This window comes from Anomaloglossus baeobatrachus, chromosome 12, assembly GCF_048569485.1.
Source record: "Anomaloglossus baeobatrachus isolate aAnoBae1 chromosome 12, aAnoBae1.hap1, whole genome shotgun sequence".
Taxonomy (NCBI): Eukaryota; Metazoa; Chordata; class Amphibia; order Anura; family Aromobatidae; genus Anomaloglossus; species Anomaloglossus baeobatrachus.
This window is the reverse complement of record NC_134364.1, coordinates 72509809-72533445: the sequence shown is the minus strand read 5'-3', so window position 1 is coordinate 72533445 and position 23637 is coordinate 72509809. Positions and strand designations below refer to the sequence as shown.

The following is a 23637-nucleotide window of genomic DNA, read 5'->3' as shown; positions in this document are numbered from 1 at the left end:
TGTTCACACTTGTAGGGTTGAACATTTGATAACCCACAGAGGCCCTGAGACAGGGCATTAGTGTTACCTTGCCCTACAAGTTGAGAGGGCCCTCTCTGATAAATTTGAGCTTTAGCTCCTGACAGAAAGTCGGTCATTGCCACCAGACTCGTCTCAGTCAACTTCCTTGTCAGGTACGCCCCCCGGTCAGACCTATCTCTCCATGACTGTCTCCAACGGCTAGTGTAGTAGCGAAAGTCTCTTCCAGTCGAAACTACTGTCTGGTCTGACTCCGAGCTATCTAATCCACTAGAAGGGCTACTGTCTGGGCACCTCAGCACTGAGCGGATAGACGATCTGCTATATCTAGACCGTCTGCATTCTCTTTTTGCAGATTTACTATGGCTTGTTCTGCCATGGCGTCTTCGGTTGTCATTGCTCTGTTGGTGTGTTCTCTCAAGACCATCCTTCGCTGTAGATACATCACTCCCTTCATCCATTCCTTTGGAGTTTAGAGTAGAGGACTTGGACCATTCAGAGTCTATGCTATAGCCCAAAGTGTAGTTAGGTCTTCCATGACCTTGGTTCCTTTCATTATAGGACCTACTTTCTGTGCCAACTGAAGCAACACCTTTATCAGGTGGGCAACCCTTCTCCTGGCCCCAGCCTGAAAGCGGTCTCCACCTCATACCCACTTGATGGAGTTGTTCTGCAATATTCTGCCTTTTTAGGTTCAACTGCCTTAGTTCTTCCAGGTAACCCAGGCGGTACTCTAGTAGGACTTGTACATTTCCAACACACTCCTTTGTTCCCACAATGACACATGGGACCATACCGACTTCACAGAGTATCTTGGCTTCATTATGAATATCAATTCTTACTCTCGTCACACCGGACTTGTCAACCATCTCCTGCATGACTCTTCTATTTCTTCCAATCAGCTTCTTAACCAGTTCTCTGGGCACTTGTGTGACCTCCTCCACAAACTCCAACAACCTTCGAGCTGTCTTGACTGCTCCTGCAGTTTTCCCATAGATTCGGAATGTTCCACTGGTTTTTTCCACTTCAATAGCTGTAATACCTGGAACCTTCCTGGCTTGCTGAATGTTACTTCTCAGCGCTCTTATTGCAAGCCCAATTAATGGTTTCTTCACAACCACCACTTCCTGAAACGCTGCGGCGAGCCGCTTCATATGCTCCAATCGTCTGGGGTCTTCTTCCATCTTTGTAGAGATGAGCCACTTCGTGCGAAGACACTGTAGGTGCATGCCACTCAGGATAGCCACCCGTTTCTTTATGACATCACGTACAGAGCACACCACCAACCGACAAGACTCTGGGGCAAAGTACACTTTATAGGCTCCTACGGCCGTCTTGAATTTTTCATGTACCGCCTCACTGGCACAGGCTTTTCTCAAGTCTGCAGGGACTTCTACCATGCACGTGAAGACTGGCCGAATTTCTTTACCTGTAAGGCCATCGGACCGTTCCTTGGCTCTTCCATAGCCATCCTCTTTTCTTATCACAGGCTCCACCTTTGGAGTTGCATTCTCCTCAGGTTTTTCCATAACCTCAGAGCCTTTGAATTTTTCCTCATCTTTGGGCTCAAGATTCTCAATCTTCTGTACCAAGTCCATCTTTATGGCCTCCATCTTTGTCTTACCAGTAAGTTCAGTTAAGCTCTCAGCTGCTGATGGGACTTCTGGGCTAAATTTCCCTACTTTAAGGGTTCTCTCAATTTCTGCAGCTTCAGCCATCTCTTGGGACTCTGAAGAATCTCCCTCAATTTCCTCTTGATTCTCTGCAGCTTCAGAGGCTTTTTTGCACTCCATATCTTCAACCTCAGATTCTCTGGGGTCTACGACAGCTTTTGTGCCGTTTGCACTATTATTCACGCCAGCACTGGTTGGATCACTGGTCTGCTCACCATGACCTTTGTGGATTTTTCCTCCACCAACAGCCTCCAGGATTTCTTCTCCTATAGTGTTTTCACTCAACAGACCATCAGCCTCACATCAGGAAATCATAGGAGACATCACCACTACTGTTTTGGTCGGCTCCTTTTCTGCACTTTCACCCTGCTGATTTCTGCCGTTACAATGTGTCAGTTCCAGCTCAGACTCATCTTTCTTTTGCATGATTTTGCTGTCCAACACTACATTAGCGGTTGCTATTGGCAACGTGCCTTTCTCAACCTTCTCTGCACACTCAGATTCTGGAAGGGAATCCACCCTTTTGGCAGAACTACATGACACTGTCTCTACCTGGACCATATTTTCAGAGGTTGTAGCTCGCTCCACCTCTCTACGCCTGTTGCGCCTCCGGTGACGGGAGGAGGTTTTCCCCTGTTCGCTCATCAGTACGTCACTGTACACGTTTGTCACTTTAGTAGAGTTAGTGTATTTACTGGAGTCATCGACACTCGCCCTGGTGTCCTGGACTAACATGTTCCCACCTAACCAGGTGTTGGCTCCCTTTTCTGGAGCTCCCCTGTCACAAACGGTCATATTGTCATTTATTTTCTTACACATCATGTCACTAAGTTGGGCATGTCCACCTTTTTCTTTGCTCCCCACTAACTTAGGACAGTCACCTTTAGGGGGTGCTATCTTCACCTTACCACACACAGCCACCCCACAAGGACTCTTTTTAACCTCCCACTGTGGTGGAGCTTCCTTTGGACTGTTACGGCTCTTACAAAAGCACCCGGACACTTCCCCCTGCTTCCACAAGTCCACAAATAATTTAGAGTCCCAACCTATAACAATTGGGTGCTGTAAATCTGAAACTACACCAACATCATGAGAACCAATGTCCGTTTCTGTCTTAATGACCACACTGGTCATTGGGTATTCTATCATTATTGTGGGTGCAGTTGGCGTGGAACTTCTTTCCAGGAATCAGGTAGACATCAGATGTGGCCCTCACCAGGGTCACCAAACTCCTTGAGTCTACAAGTCCAGTTACAGATTCCCCATCCACTTCCACGGTACACAGACGTGGCTTCTCGTCAGATGGGTGGTCTATACTGCAGACAGGACACTTGCAGCATGAACACCTTTGTGCTTGACTACTGTCCATCTGCGCCACTGCGCCCTTATCTATGGGATGCTCCATCCCCTTTTGGGCAACCACCCCTTCATGGGATTCCACCCCCTTTTGGGCAACCCAGTCCCCAGAGGGTACATTCCATGGCCTTTCCATGGAAAACGCATGTCTCAAACCACACAGTACCTCTGTGCCCCAGGTATCCTTCTGGGCACCCTGTGTGTGCACTGGCCCCACAAGGGACTGTACCCACTTGTCCAACGCCACCAAGTCCAGACGCTCTGCCAGCGACTCCCGTCGCCGCTGCAGCCCATTCTGCTCTACCTCCTGGCGGCCAGTGTCCTGCAGTTGCTCACCGACCCGCACCAGGTACTTTAACAGTATCTCATCCACACAAGCTGCTCCAGTCATGGTCACCCAGCTCCCACGGACCTTCGTGGACCCGCCGATCCACCGCAAGCCGCTTGAGTGCGCCGTCAATTTTCGTGGACCTGCCGATCCACTGCAAACCGCTTCGAAAAATGTTTTCGTGGACCCGCCGATCCACAGGCAACACTTCCTTGCAGTGTGTAGACAGCAGAGAAAAAAAAACCTTTGTGGACCCTGCTGATCCACAGGAACAACACCTCTGCAGTTGTTAGACGTGCTGCCTGGATTGCTGCCCGCTATCTAGCACCATATGTGAACGTTGCTTACCGCAACCCGGGGGGGTTTACTCGCTTGCAGCGATGCAGGGTAGCTTAGGCATACACAGGCAACACAGTCTCTCTCAAAAATGCAGCAGTTTATTAGTAACCAACATAAACTGCCCTTCCAAATGTAACAAAGCCTCTCCTGGCTTAAAGGAAAATATAACATCCACATACCGTGGGCTTCCAGTCCAATTAAATGTCCATAGTGGATTCTCCACACTCTGGCTCCAGCCAGCGAACACAAGTCACTGTGGTTGCTTCCTGCAGCCTCCAGCCCTCTCCAGCCAGGCTGCAGTATTTTCCCCAGCCCTCACCTGGACTGATTTCCAGGAGTCTCTCTTCAGTCTTCACACAGACTGAGATCTCCAGCACACATCCTCCATGTGCAGCACTCTCAGGCTCCTCTCTGTTTCTAAAGCTAACAGTCTCTTAAAACCCAACCGGATACACCCACAGGTGGAGGTATGTGATTCTCCAGCTCTGTCCATCACACTGGTCACAGTTTAAAGGGAACCTAACCCTTAATTACAACCCAAGTTTTGTGGAACTACAAGTCCCACAGTCACACCTTCAGTTCAATATCACAGGGGGATCCTTCTCCACTGCGACCATCCACAACATTGGTGGTCGCTACCTCACACCGTAAACATCCTGGAAATCCGCGTGATCTTCCTCGCGCTCAGGGCGTTCTGCCCTCTGCTAGCGGGTCGTCAGATTCGAGTCCAATCGGACAATGCGACAGCTGTAGCCTATATTAATCGGCAGGGGGGCACCCGCAGCAAGCGGCTTATCTCGAGGCCCACAAGATCCTCAGCTGGGCCGAATCGACGGGATCAGTGATATCAGCGGTACACATACTGGGGGTAGAGAACCGGGCAGCAGACTTTCTAAGTCGCCAAGGCCTGGCCGCCGGAGAGTGGTCTCTCCACCCAGAAGTGTTTCTACACATCTGCACTCGCTGGGGCACACCAGACATGGATCTAATGGCCTCAAGGTTGAACGCAAAGGTACCCGCGTTCATAGCCAGGTCACGCGACCCGCAGTCCATCGGCGCGGATGCTCTAGTCTGCTCCTGGCACCACTTCCGCCTGCCTTACCTTACATATTTCCACCTCTACCCCTGCTGCCGCAGGTAATCAGGAAGATCAAGCCAGAGGTAGTCCCGGTGATACTGATAGCACCAGACTGGCCCAGGCGCGCCTGGTACGCCGAATTAGTACAAATGCTCGCCCACGTATCGTGGCGCCTTCCAGACATCCCAGTCTTGCTGACCCAAGGGCCCATTTCCCAGAACTCCAGAGCCCTGAAGCTGACGGCATGGCCATTGAGACCTGGGTATTAACAAGAGCGGGATTCTCCCCCGCGGTTATCTCCACCATGATCAGCGCCCGAAAGCCTGCTTCATCCCACATTTACCACCGTACGTGGAAAATCTTCTTTTCATGGTGCAGGGAGACTAACGTCCAGCCTATGCCTCTGGCCATCCCCAAAATTCTCGACTTTCTGCAGTCTGGCTTGCATGCGGGGTTGGCTCTCAGTTCCCTTAAAGGGCAGGTCTCAGCGCTCTCAATTTTCTACCAATGCCGCCTGGCTCAAAAACCGCAAGTCAAGACCTTCCTCCAGGACGTTTTACCATCTAGTTCCCCCGTACAAACGGCCGCTGGACCCATGGGACCTCAATCTCGTTCTGGACGGTCTCCAGAGGTCTCCCTTTGAACCTCTCAAGGAATCCTCCCTTGCTCTACTGTCCTGGAAGGTAACATTCCTGGTGGCAATTACATCCATCATACGGGTTTCGGAGCTGGCAGCACTCTCTTGCCGCGAGCCTTTTCTGATCTTTCACCAGGACAAGGTGGTTCTCCGCCCCCTTCCGGATTTTCTTCCAAAGGTTCCTACCCCGTTTCATTTGAACGAGGAAATTGTTCTGCCTTCATTTTGTCCACACCCAGTTCATAGAGTGGAAAGGTCTCTGCATTCGTTAGACCTCGTCAGAGCTCTCAGATATTACATATCCAGGAAAGCTCCCTTTAGGAAAACAGACTCTTTGTTCGTCATTTCTGAGGGGCCTAAGAAGGGACAGGCAGCTTCAAAGGCAACTCTGGCTCGCTGGATTCGCTCTGCGATCCAAAAAGTCTACCGCTTGCAACTCAAGCCGATTCCTAGTGGGCTGCGGGCTCATTCCACGTGAGCAGTTGGCGCTTCGTGGGCCATTCAGCATCAGGCTTCAGTGGAACAGGTGTGTAAGGCTGCGACCTGGTCTAGCCTACATACTTTTTCAAAGCATTACAGAGTCCATACCCAGGTTTCAGCTGAGGCAAATCTGGGTAGGAAAATTCTGCTAACGGCAGTAGAGCACCTCTCTCAGTAGGCGCTCCAGGCTGTCTGGGACTGGTTCCTAGTCCTTGCGTTGTGTTGTCTTCTTTTATTTTTTCCCACCCATGGACTGCTTTAGGACGTCCCATGGTCCTGTGTCCCCCAATGAGGCGTCAGAGAAAAACGGATTTTTGTGTACTCACCGTAAAATCGATTTCTCTTAGCCATCATTGGGGGACACAGCACCCACCCTGTTGCCCTGTTGGGCCTTGGTTCTCTCAGTACCTTATTTGCTTATTACTCTTTCTTCTCATGTTCCTCCGTTGAGATAAGTTTCTACTATTTTTTTCTCCTACTGCTTGTGTACTAAAACTGAGGTTGCCTGGCCCGGCCAGGGGGTGTATACTGCAGAGGAGGAGCTAATGCTTTTTGCATCTACTTAGTGTCCTTCTATGGATAGACAGCATAACACCCATGGTCCTGTGTCCCCTAATGATGGCTAAGAGAAAACGATTTTACGGTGAGTACACAAAAATCCGTTTTTGTGGCTCCATTATGGTTACCATTTTGGTTCCAAGTCTGATTTGTGTGATGGCAATTTACTGTGGGGGAAAATAAGTATGTGATACACTGCTAATTTTGCAAGTTTTCCCACCTACAAAGATGGAGAGGTCTGTAATTTTTAGCATAGGTACACTTCAGCTGTGACAGACAGAATCCCCCCAAAAATATTAAGAAAATCACATTGTATTATTTTGAAATAATTAATAAGCATTTTATTGCATGAAATAAGTATTTGATCACCTACCAACCAACAAGAATTCTGGCTCTCACAGATGTATTTTTTTCATTAAGAAACCCACTTACTCTGCACTCTTTACCTGTATTAATTGTTCCTGTTTAAACTTGTTACCTGTATAAAAGACACCTGTGCACACACTCAATCAATCACACTACAACCTCTCCACCATGGTGAAGACCAAAGAGCTGTGTAAGGACATCATTGACAAAATTGTAGACCTGCACAAGGCTGGAATGGGCTAGAGGACAATAGGCAAGCAGCTTGGAAAGAAGGCAACAACCGTTGGCACGATTATTAGAAAGTGGAAGAAACACAAGGTGACTGTTAATCTTACTTGGTATGGAGGTTCCTGCAAGATCTCGTCTCGTGACATAAGGATGATTCTGAGAAAGGTCAGGAATCAGCCCAGAACTACACGGGAGGACCTGATCAATGACCTGAAGAGAGCTGGGACCATTACCGTTAGTAATGCACTACGCCATCATAGATTAAAATCATGCAGGGCATGCAAGGTCCCCTTGCTCACGTCAGCACATGTCCTGGCCCATGTGACGTGCGACAATGACCATCTGGATGATGCAGACAAGGCATGGGAGAAGGTCATGTGGTCAGATGAGACCAAAATAGAATTTTTTGGTATTAACTCCATTCACTGTTTTTGAAGGAAGAAGAAGGAAGCGTACAACCCCAAGAACACAGTCCCAACCATGAAGCATGGGGGTGGAAACATCATACTTTGGGGTGCTTTTCTGCAAAGGGGACAGGACGACTGCATTGTATTGAAGAGAGGATGAATGGGGTCATGTCTTGCAAGATAGTGGCCAACAACCTCCATCCCTCAGTAAGAGCACTGAAAATGGGTCGTGGCTGGGTCTTCCAGCATGACAATGACCTGAAACACACAGCCAAGGCAACTAAGGAGTAGCTCTGTAAAAAGCACTCTAAGGTTATGGAGTGACCTAGCCAGTCTACAGACCTGAACCCAATAGAAAATCTTTGAAGGGAGCCGGACTCAATGTTGCCAGTGACAGCCCCAAAACCTGAAAGATCTGGAGAAGATCTGTATAGAGGAGTCGCCAAAATCCCTGCCGCAGTGTGTGCAAACCTGGTCAAGAATTACAGGAAACGTCCAACCTCTGTAATTGCAAACAAAGGTTTCTACCAAATATAAAGTTCTGTTTTTCTATTGTAGCAAATACTTATTTCATGCAATAAAATGCAAATGAAACAGTCATACAATGTGATTTTCTGTATTTTTTTTCCCTAATTCTGTCTGTCACAGTTGGAGTTACCTATGATAAAAATGACAGATCTCTCCATTCTTTGTAGATGGGAAAACTTGCAAAATCAGCAGAGGATCAAATACTTATTTTCCCCACATCAGCAGTATCTTTATCTTTTCTGTGTATTCTAATTAGTTTGTTTGGGTACTTCAAAAAACTGTGTGAGTCAAATAAACCTCCCCCCCATTTTTTATTTTTTTTTGCTCTGTGAGGGCATTCTTAATTTATGTTTTATTCATTTACTTCCTATTTATCAATGATTACTATGGAGACAGAACCCTTTTAAGTAGTTACCCTATCGACATTTGTTTGCAGGGCAATTATTCTGCTCTTAATCCTTTTTTTGCTTTTTTTGCAGTCACCTAGCTCTTGGGTCTGGGTGTATATTACACCTGAGAGATTCTTCTTTAAGAGGCCCCATAGAATTTTTATGCTCTGGATTTAAAGAGGTATATACAGTGCCTTGCGAAAGTATTCGGCCCCCTTGAATTTTTCAACCTTTTCCCACATTTCAGGCTTCAACATAAAGATAAAAAGTTTAATGTTATGGTGAAGAATCAACAAGTGGGACACAATTGTGAAGTTGAACGAAATGTATTGCCTATTTTAAAGGGGTGGTTCACCCATATTTTTTATTGTCTAGTTCGATATTATATTGAGAAACAATGTTTCTCTCAAATACCTTGTGTTGGCAATAGTGCCTGTGAGAGGCGCTATTGCAGACCGCTGTTCCCTGCTCCGGTGATGTCACGTCAAATTCGCACACGTCACATCCCTGCGGCCAACTGCAGTCTTCCTGACTCACTTGAGCTGTGAGCGGTGTTTCACCGCTTGTCACAGCCCATCTGCTCCCTGCTCCCTCCTCCCTCACAGCAGAACGCTGCAAGCATGAGACGCGCTGAGCTGTGACAAGCGGTGAAACACCGCCCACAGCACAGTGAGTCAGGAAGACTGCAGCTGGCCGCAGGGATGTGACGTGTGCGGAACTAGACGTGACGTCACCGGAGCAGGGAACAGCGGTCTGCAATAGCGCCTCTCACAGGCACTATTGTCAACACAAGGTATTTGAGAGAAACATTATTTCTCAATATAATATCAAACTAAACAATAAAAAAATATGGGTGAACCACCCTTTAAAAAATAAATAACTGAAAAATGGGGCGTGCAATAATATTTATCCCCATTACTTTCAGTGCAGAAAATTCACTCTAGAAGTTCATTGAGGATCTCTGAATGATCCAATGTTGTCCTAAATGACTGATGATGATAAATATAAGCCCCCTGTGTGTAATCAAGTCTCCGTATAAATGCACCTGCTCTGTGATAGTCTCAGTGTTCTGTTTAACACACAGAGAGTATAATAAAGACCAAGGAACACATCAGGCAGGTCCGTGATACTGTTGTGGAGATGTTTAAAGCCGGATTTGGTTACAAAAAGATTTCCAAAACTTGAAACATCCCAAGAAGCACTGTGCAAGCGATCATATTGAAATGGAAGGAGTATCATACCACTGCAAATCTACCAAGACCTGGTCAACCATCCAAACTTTCATCTCAAACAAGAAGACTGATCAGAGATGCAGCCAAGAGGCCCATGATCACTCTGGATGAATTGTAGAGATCTACAGCTGAGGTGGGAGAGTCTGTCCATAGGACAACAATCAGTCGTACACTGCACAAATCTGGCCTTTATGGAAGAGTGGCAAGGAGAAAGCCATTTCTCAAAGATATCAATAAAAAGGGTCGTTTAAAGTTTGCCACAAGCCACCTGGGAGACACCAAACATGTGGAAGAAGGTGCTCTGGTCAGATGAAACCAAAATCGAACTATTTGGGCAAAATGCCAAACGATATGTTTGACGTAAAAGCAACACAGCTCATCACCCTGAACACACCCTCCCCTCTGTCAAACATGGTGGCAGCAGCATCATGATTTGGGCCTGCTTTTCTTCATCAGGGAGAGGCAAGATGGTTAAAATTGATGGGAAGATGGATGGAGCCAAATACAGGACCATTGTTGAAGAAAACCTGTTGGAGTCTGCAAAAGACCTGAGACTGGGATGGAGATTTGTCTTTCAACAAAACAATGATCCAAAATATAAAGAAAAATATACAATGGAATGGTCACAAATAAACGTATCCAGGTGTTAGAATGGCCAAGTCACAGTCCAGACCTGAATCCAATCAAGAATCTGTGGAAAGAGCTGAAAACTGCTGTTCACAAATGCTCTCCATCCAACCTCACTCAGCTCCAGCTGTTTACAAAGGAAGAATGGGCGAGAATTTCAGCCTCTCGATGTTCAAAACTGATAGACACATACCCCAAGAGACTGCAGCTGTAATCGCAGCAAAAGGTGGCGCTACAAAGTATTAACTTAAAGGGGATGAATAATATTGCACGCCCCGATTTTCAGTTATTTTTTTAAAAAAATTATTTCGTTCAACTTCCCAATTGTGTGCCACTTGTTGTTGTTTCTTCATCATAACATTACAATTTTTATCTTTATGTTTGAAACCTGAAATGTGGGAAAAGGTTGAAAAATTCAAGGGGGCTGAATACTTTCGCAAGGCACTGTATGTATATACTGAACGTGCGGCAATATATAATAGTACATCATATTTCATAAACTTGTAGCTTTAGAGAAAAGCTCATGCAGTGCGAATTGTACCTCCTTTATTCATCCTCCAACCTTGAGCATTACATTCGAATGACGTCTGCTCACCTTCAACGCTTCCAACATGCATTAATGCTATTAGCATGTAATGACAGTAGCAAGAAGAGATCTGGATGATTGATTTGATGCATTGTGTCCATCCGAAGAACATAGTCCTTACCTAAACCACATCAATAAGTTACATACGACAAGTAACTCCTGGTCCAGAAACACAAATAAACAACATTTTGGAGCTGAACCAAGTCTCCGATGGGCTCCTGGTGTCTGAAAGGCTTTGCCCTTTACTGTGACTTGAGTGAATCACAAATTTACACTTGAAAGGCGCGAATTCAACAACATCATAGTTGCTAAGAAACCTATTATCTGTCAGAGTAAAAAGACCTGAATCCATGGAAAGCAGAATAGAAAGTAAGATTGATTTTCAGCGTTTTAACACTGAGAATAGACGTTATGTAAAGACCGCGGTGAGTCTTTCTCCTCTTTCTACCTTACTTGGATTACTTTTCTTTTTTTTTTCTAGATAGGTCTTAAATGCAAGTTATCATCATTACAAAGTATAAAAAATTAAAAGAAATTGACTTATAATAAGAATATGGAAAACACTAAGAAGTTTATGCCAAAAGATAACGTATCAACCACTGACAACATACACATGCAGTATATCACAAAAGTACACCCCTCACATTTTAGTAAATATTTTATTATATCTTTTCATGGGACAACACTGGAGATAGGACACTTTGATACAATGTATGGTAGTCAGTGTGCAGCTTGTATAACAGTGTAAATGTGGTGCCCTCTAAAAAACCCAACACATGGCCAGTAATGTCCAATGTTACCAGTATTAGTTGTTATGTTAGAATACTGCCCTGCTGCCCAGTTTGATCATGCCTGGCTTAAGTATGTCACAGTACAGTTTGGTATTAATGGTTCTCTCAATAAATTGTAACTCCCCACAACCAACAGCACGCATGCAGCCCCAAACCATGACACTCCCACCACCATGCCTGACTGTAGGTAGGACATACTTTTATTTGTTCTCCTCACCTTGTTGCCAACACACACACTCGACACCATCTGAACAAAATAAGTTTATCTTGGTCTTTTCAGTCCACAGGCCATGTTTCCAGCAATCCATGTCCTTATTCTGCTTGTCTTCAGCAAACTGTTGGCAGGCTTTCTTGTGAATCATATTTAGAAGAGGCTTCCTTCTGAGATGACAGCCATGCAAACCAAAACCAAATTGATGCAGTGTGCGGCATATGGTCTGAGCACTGACAGGGGGACCCCCAACCCCTGTAATCTCTGCAGCAATGCTGGCAGCACTCATACGTCTATTTTGAAAAGAAAAACCTCTGTATATGATGCTGATCTCATGCACTCAACTTCATTGGTCGACCATGGCGAGGCCTATTTTGAGTGGAACCTGTCATATTAAACCGCTGTATATTCTTGGCCACCGTGCTGCAGCTCAATTTCAGAGCGCCAGCAATCTTCTCATAGCCAAGGCCATCTTTATCATCTTTATGTAGTGCAAAAATTATTTTTTTCAGATCCTCAGAGAATTTTTTGCCATGAGGAGCCATGTTGAACTTCCAGTGACCAGTATGAGAAAGTGTGTGAGAGATAACACCAAATGTAACACACCTGCTCCCCAATCACACCTGAGATCTTGTAACATTAAGAGAAAGTGGCTAATTGGGCACAATTTAGCCATTTTCACTTAGGGGTGTACTCACTTTTGTTGCCAGCGGTTTTCACATTAATGGCTATGTGTTGAGTTATTTAGACGACACTATATTTACACTGTTACACAAGCTGCACACTGACTACTTTACATTGTATCACAGGGTCAGATCTTCAGTGTTGTCCCATGAAAAGATATAATAAAATATTTACAAATATGTGAGGGGTGTATTCACTTTTGTAATATACTAAGAATTTTGCTAAGCAGTGGCTGTTATGAAACAGGAAACCAAATATTAACAGAAATACAAAAAAGGCAATCAGTCGAGACACACAGATGGGAAACAAACAAGAAAGTGTGTGAAGAAAGGCAGAAGTAAAAAAAGAGGAATGGAGGGGCACTGTCAGGTGCATGTAAGGCTACATTAGATATTAAACCAAAACAGGACATAGAACTCCATATTCATAATTTTAGCTCATGGCAAACCTCACCATACATATACATTAGCACCAAAAAAGAATGAGTTTGCAAACAACATTTGTTATGCTAATTCACAGTAGTATTTTTTATTATTAATTCATCACTTCAAAGTTTATAATACAAAAATAGTAGAAAAATACATTTTATTCATACAGTGCTGGTCAAGCAGATTTTTGATAAAAAACACCCTACCCCATAAAACATTATATGGCTGTTGTCGGAACAATGGTTCGCTGTTAGCTATCTCCGCCAGCTCTCCCGTATATAGTAGCGCTCGCTTGGCCGAACCCTTCTGTTTTCTCTAGGAGAACCTCCAACAGATATATCTATCAGCTGATTATCTCTGGGAGAGCAAAGGAATCAACAATCTGAAATCAGACATGTTGAATCCTTAACTCCCCATCTGGAGCTTCCAAACACATTATATTATTGGCTGAACCTGCGGATATTGTCGGGTTCAGCTGACATTATTCTAATGTGTATGGAAGGCTTAGGCTGCTTTCACACATCAGTTTTTTTACATCAGGCACAATCCGGCAGAAACATGAAAAAACGCATCCGTCGTCTGTTGACGCTGGATGCATTTTTTCCCCCATAGACTTCTATTTCTGCCGGATGGTCTTGCGTTCCATCCGGCTTTCACCGGATCCGGCGAAATTTGCTTGTCCGGCGTCCGGATGGAACATTGAGGTGAACGTTTTTTGTCTCCGGCAAAAAACCATATCGCGCCGGATCCGGCACCGTATGGCGTGTTTTATAATGGAAGCCTATGGACGCTGGATCCGGCAAAAAAAACGGATTACGGCCGCCGGATCCGTTTTTTTTAACTGAGCATACTTGGTATCAAAACGGATCCGTCAAAAAACGGAAGAAATGGATGGAAAAACTGATGTGACTGATCAGTTTTTTCACCGGATCCGTCACATCACTTTTTTCGCTGGATCATGCCTGATGGCAAAAAACTGATGTGTGAAAGCAGCCTTAAAGTCTACTTATTTGACCTCTATTGTCCCTAAAGGGGGAGAGCCTTTATTTAGGAGGTCTCAGACGCTAAAAAACCCAAAAACATTTCTACCGTATATTTTGTTGCCTATCCTAGTGCATGTGCTTCCAGCAAATTTGCACCATAGTGCTTTGCTACAATATATACCAATGTGAAGTTTACAAGTTCATGGTACAAAAGAGTTTTTTGCTGGAAAACATATACAATACCGTCACACACTCACACAAGCAGGTGGAGGAATCCTCCTAAATCCAGCTCACCATGTGCACTTGGAAGTTTTTTTAGATGATGCACGGAAAATCTCCAGCCAAGAGGTTAGCACAAAATTTCAGTAATCCGGCACAGCATCTTCATAAAAAAACGAATTTTATTGATCCATTAAAATCCAATAAAATGGACAAGACGCATTTCGGGGACACCCTCGTTCACAATCCGATTGGGAACAAGGGTGTCCCCGAAACGCGTCTTGTCCATTTTATTGGATTTTAATGAATCAAAAAAATTCATTTTTTTTATGAAGATGCTGTGCCGGATTCCTGAATTTCCGTCACACACTCAGTAGTTCTCAGGATTGCGGTTAATCCCAGTCCAGTGGATGGACCTTTAGCGATCAATAACCCTGCTCTACAATTTTGCGGACTCCAAAATAACATGTAATCCTTATGTATTTTGGTGTATTGAATCCAAAAAATCACAACCATTTTCTCCAGTCTTGTCCAGTTTTTCCGCAAAACGCTGTTTACTAAGGAGACTTTACAGAAATAATGTAACATTATATGTAATTATATTTAGATATTATGCTGAATATGCAAAAATAAATGTTGAATATGCAATTGGTATAACTAATAGGAAGACTCCTTAATAGCAGTTAAAAACTGCCAGCATAGGAATTGTATGGCTATATAAGCAGTGTGAAAACAAATGGCAACATTCAGTCCTTCAAGAGGCTTACAAGTCGCAGCAAATTTAACTCTTTTTGTTGAATATGTCATCAAACACTTGAACAGTTCATGGATGGTACAGGAATTATCTTCACATACTATGTTACATTTCTGGTTGTTTTGTTTTACAAAACACCCAAAGGGCAGTTATTTGTCACTTTGTGAGTAAAACTGATAATGCATATTTCGGGGTTATACTGGGTGACCAGGAAGAGCCTTGCTTTACAATTTGCCAAAGGCAATTAGATCCCCAAACAAGGAAAGGAGGATGAAGCCATCAAGATTCTGGAGAGTCTTGAGGAGGGTGAATATGAAAATACTGATGAGATTTCCCCCCCTTTCTCATCACTCAAACCAAAAAGTAAGAACACTCCTCCCTTTTCTCAATATCATAACATAGATACTTTTGTCAATATGGTAGAGGAAGATCTCAAAAAGATTAATTATAAACGACATAGCCTTTTTAAAAAATCTGAACCAATTAGAAATGAAAGCCCTAAATGATCTGGAAGAAATACAAAATGTGACCATAAAAGGTTCAGACAAAGGGGGCAATATTGTCCTGATGGACACAGAGGATTATATAAAGATGGCTAAAAAGTTGTTAGATGACAAAAAAAGTATAAGATCTTGACTGAAGATCCAACAAAAAGATTCCTTCTTGATTTGCAGAGTTTGTTGAAAGTTGCACTATCAGCTTTCTTAATTTCGGAAGATGAATATAAGGAAATGTATAATCCTTGTCCCACTTTGGCCACATTCTATGCACTCCCAAAAGTGCATAAGAATGTGGTCCCTATACCCGGAAGACCGATTGTCTCGGGAAATGATTCTCTTACGGAGGGTGCCAGTAGATATTTGGATGAACTGCTATCCCCTTTTGTACAAGTCTTACCCTCTTTCATCAGGGACACAAAAGATCTAGTCCTTAAGTTACGTGGCATAAATGTATCGGACACGACCATCCTGGCTAGTCTAGATGTTGAAGGACTATACAGCAAGTGGGAAGATGTTTTTGTTTTTTCGGAGGATCTGAGTTTTTACACTAGTCACATATTATTTTGGGGTAGGTACATCGATGATGTACTTATCCTATGGGATGGTGAGAGAAATATTTTTCAAGATTTTGTTACAATTCTGAATAATAACAAGATAATAACAAGATTGGTATGTTTTTTACCCAGGAGATTGGAAACAGAATCATTAATTTTTTAGACTTGACAATTACTATTGATGAAAGGGGGAATATACAGACGAATACTTACAGAAAACCCACTGCAACAAATAATTTGTTGCATTGGGATAGTTGGCACCCACCTGCTTTGAAAGCAGGTATCCCGATAGGACAATACATGAGAGCACGTAGAAACTGCTCTGATGATAAAAGCTTTGGGGCAGAATGTGGCAGATTATTCAGATTTTTTATTGCAAGAGGATACCCTAAAAAAGTTCTGTATAAAGCTTTTAATAGAGCAAAAGGGATGAATCGTGATGACCTCTTGATAGAAAATCGATTAAGAAAATCTGATAATTCACCAGTTAGAGTAATAGGAACCTATGATGAGTGTGCCCCAGCGATCCGTAGGACTCTTAAAAAGTATTGGCCTATTCTAAGAGCGGACCCTGATTTAAAGTCAGTAATTGGATCTACCCCAAATATTACATATCATAGGGGGAAAAATTTGAGAGAATTCCTCACACATAGTCATTTTGTGCAAGGTAAAAGGAATGAGAGTAACAACATGAATTGGCTGTCGAGATTACAGGAGGGTTTTAACCCTTGCGGCACGTGCTCTTTTTGTGGTTACATGTTGAAACTTAAAGAGTTTATCAATCCTTTGGATAATCGAAGATATGTCATCAAAGATAAAATCAACTGTAAATCAAAAGGAATAATATATATAGCAAAGTGCCCGTGCAAAAAGCTATATATAGGAAAAACAATTCAAGAATTTCGGAGGAGGATCTCTAAACACATAAGCACAATTAATACCAACGTTGACACACCATTGTCAAGACATATGAGATGCTACCATACAGAAAATCCCCTAAATTTAAAATTTTGGGGTATAAGACAGATCAGTTTAGGTGCGAGAAAAGGTAATCTGGACAGGCTGCTACTAAAGGAAGAAGCAAGGTGGATTTTTAGATTGAACTCTATGAGCCCAATGGCCTGAATGAAGGCTTCACCTACAGAGCTTTTATTTGAACTTTGCTGCTCTCTGTGATAATTTAGCTACTGCCATACAATATAAGATAATATGAATATAAGACATTTCTGTTGGACTTATAACAAGTAGGACCTATAGATTAAAGATATAAAAGATAAAATAAAACCTCAAGCTTTAGCCATGCCCCAATAACATCTCCTCTCCCAGATAAAAAGATAGCACATTGATATAGCAGCAATAGGTGTAGTATAATTGAACAATCTATCATAAAATTAAAATATTTTCATTGCCATAATATATCAATGATTAGGATATAATATCTGTCATATCAATATAGATATAGAAGTTCTCTGTCCAAAATATTCTCCCCTCTCATATTTTTCTTTTATTAAAGATATATCTCTGATGGTTATTTGTGAACATGTTCAGTAAAGATAGGGATGAGAAATTCCCCTGAATGTGTTTTTATTCTAAGAAAATATTAGGGGTTAATGTACATGTATTTACCTCTCATATAAAAGTAGGAATAGAGCAGTAGAATATATATGTATCTGGGGTAGTACAAACATTTCTTGGATATATACTTCATGATATAAAATTTTCCAAAAATGCTGTTTTTGAGTTTATATATACTGTTTGCTCCTATCCTCAGTGGTGGGAGTAGGCATAGATCCCCATACAGACGATATGAATGGTATACTGCTCTAATCTTCTAAGTCCCAGAGAATGTGCTGTGTAATACAAAATTCTGTTTTAATACTAAGTCTTAAGGCATGCGTGCTGAGAGATAACAGTGCTTTAATGTTCTAAGTCCAGGAGCACGCACGGTGTGATTATCTCTTAGTAAACACAGGGACTGGTGACCCATAGCAGGAGCAAGCACAGTGTGTGTAAAGGTCCAGTCACACTAAACAACTTACCAGCGATTCCAACAATGATAGGGATCGCTGGTAAGTTGCTAGGAGGTTGCTGGTGAGATGTCACACTAAGCGACGCTCCAGCGATCCCACCAGCAACCTGACCTGGCAGGGATCGCTGGAGCGTCGCTACACTAGTTGCTGGTGAGCTCACCAGCAACCAGTGACCAGCCCCCAGCGCCGCGTGGAAGATGCTGCGCTTGGTAACTAAGGTAAATATCGGGTAACCAACCCGATATTTACCTTGGTTACCAGCGCACGCAGCTACACGTGCAGAGAGCAGGGAGCAGCGCACACTGAGCGCTGGCTCCCTGCTCTCCTAGTTACAGCACACATCGGGTTAATTACCCGATGTGTGCTGCAGCTACATGTGCACAGAGCAGGAGCCGGCCGACAGCTGAGAGCGGCAGAGGCTGGTAACAAAGGTAAATATCAGGTAACCAAGGACAGGGCTTCTTGGTTACCCGATGTTTACATTGGTTACCAGCCTCTGCAGAAGCCGGCTCCTGCTGCCTGCACATTTAGTTGTTGCTGTCTCGCTGTCACACACAGCGATCTGTGCTTCACAGCAGGACAGCAACAACTAAAAAATGGCCCAGGACATTCAGCAACAACCAACGACCTCACAGCAGGGGCCAGGTTGTTGCTGGATGTCACACACAGCAACATCGCTAGCAACGTCACAAAAGTTGTTCGTTACCAGCGATGTTGCTAGCGATGTTGCTTAGTGTGACGGGGCCTTAACCTGACGTAAAAACAGGATGACAGAGGACTTTGACCCGGACAGAGATAATATCATGATAAAAGATGTAATCTCACTGGCCAGAATTAATAGATCCTGATTGGATTTTAACCTCAGAGAGGGAAATACGAAGTTGGTCAGTCTGGCCAGTGAGATGGAGGAGCTGAGGAGAGACAGATATAAGAACGAATAGCGATCCAGAAAGAATTGAAGGTAATATACTCCTCTAATAATGATTGGCTATAGAGCATATAATGGAACATATACTGAGGATTTTCATTGGCAAAGCACAATATGAGGTCATATCTAAACCTTTAAAAGGTCCGTGCATGCATAGTAATTCAGCATTAGCCTCAGCCCCCTGATGACGCCAGTGTGGTGAAACATGTTGGGGAGGCTACTGAATGTCTTTTTAAAATAGCGATCGCAGTGATTATTTACAATAGGATTAACACATTAGCTAGCCAGAGACATAGGAAGAATGAGTCTGAATAGGGAATTCCCTGTGGCTAAAGTAATTGTTTTTGTGATATAAGACAGATCACTGGGCTCAGTGCTTTTAATTGTGTTTGTCCCCTTATCTTAATATGTTGATTAAAAGTTATATAATAATAGATTAGTCTTTAGTTTGGGGATCTAATTGCCTTTGGCAAATTGTAAAGTAATGCTAATTAACCCCTATGCTGACTGATAAGAACGAGCTTTCAGTAGGAAATCCAGGAAGAGCCTTGGGCACCACAAAAAGTATGCAGGACATGTGTTGAAAATCAGAGATAGTGGACTAAGGGTCAGAGAAAAAGTCTGAGCTTTGAAGTTTCAATGATGTGGCGAGAGCCTCAAAACTGTGACAAACTACCATTAGGTGTCACCAGGAACACTTGGTGACGGGAAAGTCCAACAAACAGGAGGTCAGGAGTCTGAAGGTCACGTATGGAACACAGGGCTGAAGCAAAGCTGAGGTCAGAGCACAAGCCCATGGTCAGAAGCCAGAATGTCGCATAAGGTACACAGGGGGAGCACAGCTGAGGTCAGGGAACAAGCTAGAGGTCAGAAGCCAGGAAGTCACGTAAAGTACACGGGGGAAAAGCAGAGTCGGGGTCGGGGTATCAGCTGGAGGTCAGAAGCTGGGGAACAACGTCAGAGTCATGGACATGGGAGGAGAGGGAAAACAGCAGGTCCGAGGTAGGAGAACAAGATCAAAGCACAAACGGGAGCCAGAGCACTTTCTGCAGACAGGAACTATGACTGGCTGTGTTCCGGGTGAGGTTGCTCCCTAATGAAGCAGAGCAATCACTCATAACGAGTCGCCTGGAAAGAGGACCCTCCCAACACCAGGGCAGGAACTGAGGACGAGAAACCACCCATCCACCAGCGCAAAATACAAAACAGAACACCGGCTCTGCTGGAGAGCAGAGCACCATGGATGAGAACCATGACAAAAACTAAGCTGATGACTGCTACTTGTCCCTACAAAGTTTCTCCATAGCAATTAAAATTTACACAGCTATTGTTCTCTTCGTTAGTCGATACTCATTTGTTGCATGAAACATATTCTGTGCTTTTGTTTCTCCAGAATTTCTTATTACTCCTGATATTCGACCTTAAAATGTTTGATCAAACATCTCTCATTTGTGACAAAAATTTGATGCGTATATTTTACTTCTTATCTCGCATCAGCACTCTTCATTTGGGTAAAATGAGCAAAAATACTTAGGTCAGATAAATTATTTTTTCAAATGTAGACCAGTATAATTTATTCCCCACCCTATGAATAGAGAATAACTTACTCTTGTGGGAAAAAAGTCTCTTTAAAGTGATAAAATAATCTATACAAAAATATTTGATGCTCCAACAGCTTGGGCACCCATCCCGTGTAAAGTGCAACCACAGTGTTTGAAACTAGACATTCTCTTCCCTTTCTTTGTCTAGCCTTCATCATGACAAAATATAAGCCATTGCAAAATTTAGGACTCGTTCTTCATAAAGCCCATGTTCCATTACACATACCTGCTCATGAATCGTCAGTCAATTTTTGCTTGTACATGGCCTCTTCTTGAACTTCCCCTTCATTACATGGTCTATACCACTGCAAAAAAAATATAAAATTAATTTGTACCTACTTTTAAGATGTTGGATCTCCTAAAAAGTCTGTTTTATTAAATAATCATAAGTTCTAACAATATAGTGTGTGACCAGTTACAGCTTCTGACATCCATAATTGCTATACACATTGGTTGTCCGGTCTCAATCAGGCAACGCAACGTGTATGTGTGTCATCATGGTGATGTGGTATGCTTAAATAAACCAAACCACCAGAAATGAATGATGTCTGCGCATACATCTGTCCAGGGGCGTAACAACCAAGGTCACAGAGATTGACATATTGTGGGGGACATTTTACCAGGAAGAGGTCATATACCAGAATGGGAGACATATATACCAGGTTTGGGGAAATACTGTATTTATCAGGAAGAAGCCCAGGATGGGGACATACAGTCAGGGCCAGAAATATTTGGACAGAGACAAGTTTTGTTATTTTAGCTGTTTACAAAAACATGTTCAGAAATACAATTATATATATAATATGGGCTGAAAGTGCACACTCCCAGCTGCAATATGAGAGTTTTCACATCCAAATCGGAGAAAGGGTTTAGGAATCATAGCTCTGTAATGCATAGCCTCCTCTTTTTAAAGGGACCAAAAGTAATTGGACAAGGGACTCTAAGGGCTGCAATTAACTCTGAAGGCGTCTCCCTCGTTAACCTGTAATCAATGAAGTAGTTAAAAGGTCTGGGGTTGATTACAGGTGTGTGGTTTTGCATTTGGAAGCTGTTGCTGTGACAAGACAACATGCGGTCTAAGGAACTCTCAATTGAGGTGAAGCAGAACATCCTGAGGCTGAAAAAAAAGAAAAAATCCATCAGAGAGATAGCAGACATGCTTGGAGTAGCAAAATCAACAGTCGGGTACATTCTGAGAAAAAAGGAATTGACTGGTGAGCTTGGGAACTCAAAAAGGCCTGGGCGTCCACGGATGACAACAGTGGTGGATGATCGCCGCATACTTTCTTTGGTGAAGAAGAACCCGTTCACAACATCAACTGAAGTCCAGAACACTCTCAGTGAAGTAGGTGTATCTGTCTCTAAGTCAACAGTAAAGAGAAGACTCCATGAAAGTAAATACAAAGGGTTCACATCTAGATGCAAACCATTCATCAATTCCAAAAATAGACAGGCCAGAGTTAAATTTGCTGAAAAACACCTCATGAAGCCAGCTCAGTTCTGGAAAAGTATTCTATGGACAGATGAGACAAAGATCAACCTGTACCAGAATGATGGGAAGAAAAAAGTTTGGAGAAGAAAGGGAACGGCACATGATCCAAGGCACACCACATCCTCTGTAAAACATGGTGGAGGCAACGTGATGGCATGGGCATGCATGGCTTTCAATGGCACTGGGTCACTTGTGTTTATTGATGACATAACAGCAGACAAGAGTAGCTGGATGAATTCTGAAGTGTACCGGGATATACTTTCAGCCCAGATTCAGCCAAATGCTGCAAAGTTGATCGGACGGCGCTTCATAGTACAGATGGACAATGACCCCAAGCATACAGCCAAAGCTACCCAGGAGTTCATGAGTGCAAAAAAGTGGAACATTCTGCAATGGCCAAGTCAATCACCAGATCTTAACCCAATTGAGCATGCATTTCACTTGCTCAAATCCAGACTTAAGACGGAAAGACCCACAAACAAGCAAGACCTGAAGGCTGCGGCTGTAAAGGCCTGGCAAAGCATTAAGAAGGAGGAAACCCAGCGTTTGGTGATGTCCATGGGTTCCAGACTTAAGGCAGTGATTGCCTCCAAAGGATTCGCAACAAAATATTGAAAATAAAAATATTTTGTTTGGGTTTGGTTTATTTGTCCAATTACTTTTGACCTCCTAAAATGTGGAGTGTTTGTAAAGAAATGTGTACAATTCCTACAATTTCTATCAGATATTTTTGTTCAAACCTTCAAATTAAACGTTACAATCTGCACTTGAATTCTGTTGTAGAGGTTTCATTTCAAATCCAATGTGGTGGCATGCAGAGCCCAACTCGCGAAAATTGTGTCACTGTCCAAATATTTCTGGACCTAACTGTAGATACCAGAATGGGGGACATATATACCAGGATGGGTGACTTTTTTACCAGGACAGGGCCCAAGATGGGGACATATATACCAGCATGGTGGACATGTATACCTGGATGGAGAACATATTTACCAGAAAGGGTGTCACAAGGCTATCATTACAACCTATTCTAGGGTTCAGAAGGTCACAGCGTGTGGCTACACACACACACACACACATCTCCACTGGGTGAAAATGCTTTGCTGTCCAGCTAGCTGTGCAGATTTCCCTTGTGCTGGTGCTGTTCCTTTGTCTAAAGGCCATGTCTCACTAAGCGACATCGCTGCTAAGTCACGGTTTTTGTGACGCATGCGATCTTGCTAGCGATGTCGCTGTGTGGGACATCCAGCAACGACCTGTTCCCTAGTGTGAGGTCGCTGGTCGTTGCTGAATGTCCTGGACCATTTTTTGGTCGTTGCTCTCCCTCTGTGAAGCACACATCGCTGTGTTTGACAGTGAGAGAGCAATGATCTGAATGTGCAGGGAGCAGGGAGCCAGCTTCTGCGGACGCTGGTAACCAAGGTACACATCTGGTAACAAAGTAAAGGCTTTGCTTGGTTACCCGATATTTACCTTTGTTACCAGTGTCCGCAGCTTCTAGAAGCCGGCTCCCTGCTCCCTGCACACGTAGCCAAGGTACACATCGGGTTACTAAGCAAAGTGCTTTGCTTAGTAACCTGATGTGTACTATGGTTACCAAGCACAGGGTCGTTTCACGGGTCGCTGGTGGCT

At 43.5% G+C, this 23637-nt stretch overlaps 1 protein-coding gene across 1 annotated transcript in view; it reads right to left on the bottom strand.

Annotated features, from left to right (window-relative positions):
- RASGRP1 (RAS guanyl releasing protein 1) overlaps window positions 1-20777 on the bottom strand; it is a 195779-nt gene extending 175002 nt beyond the window's left edge. The window contains exon 1 of the mRNA XM_075330319.1: window positions 20740-20777. Coding sequence (XP_075186434.1) covers window positions 20740-20747 — 8 coding nt within the window. The 5' untranslated portion in view covers window positions 20748-20777. The remainder of the gene's footprint in view (window positions 1-20739) is intronic.
- Between the last annotated feature and the right edge of the window lie 2860 nt (window positions 20778-23637).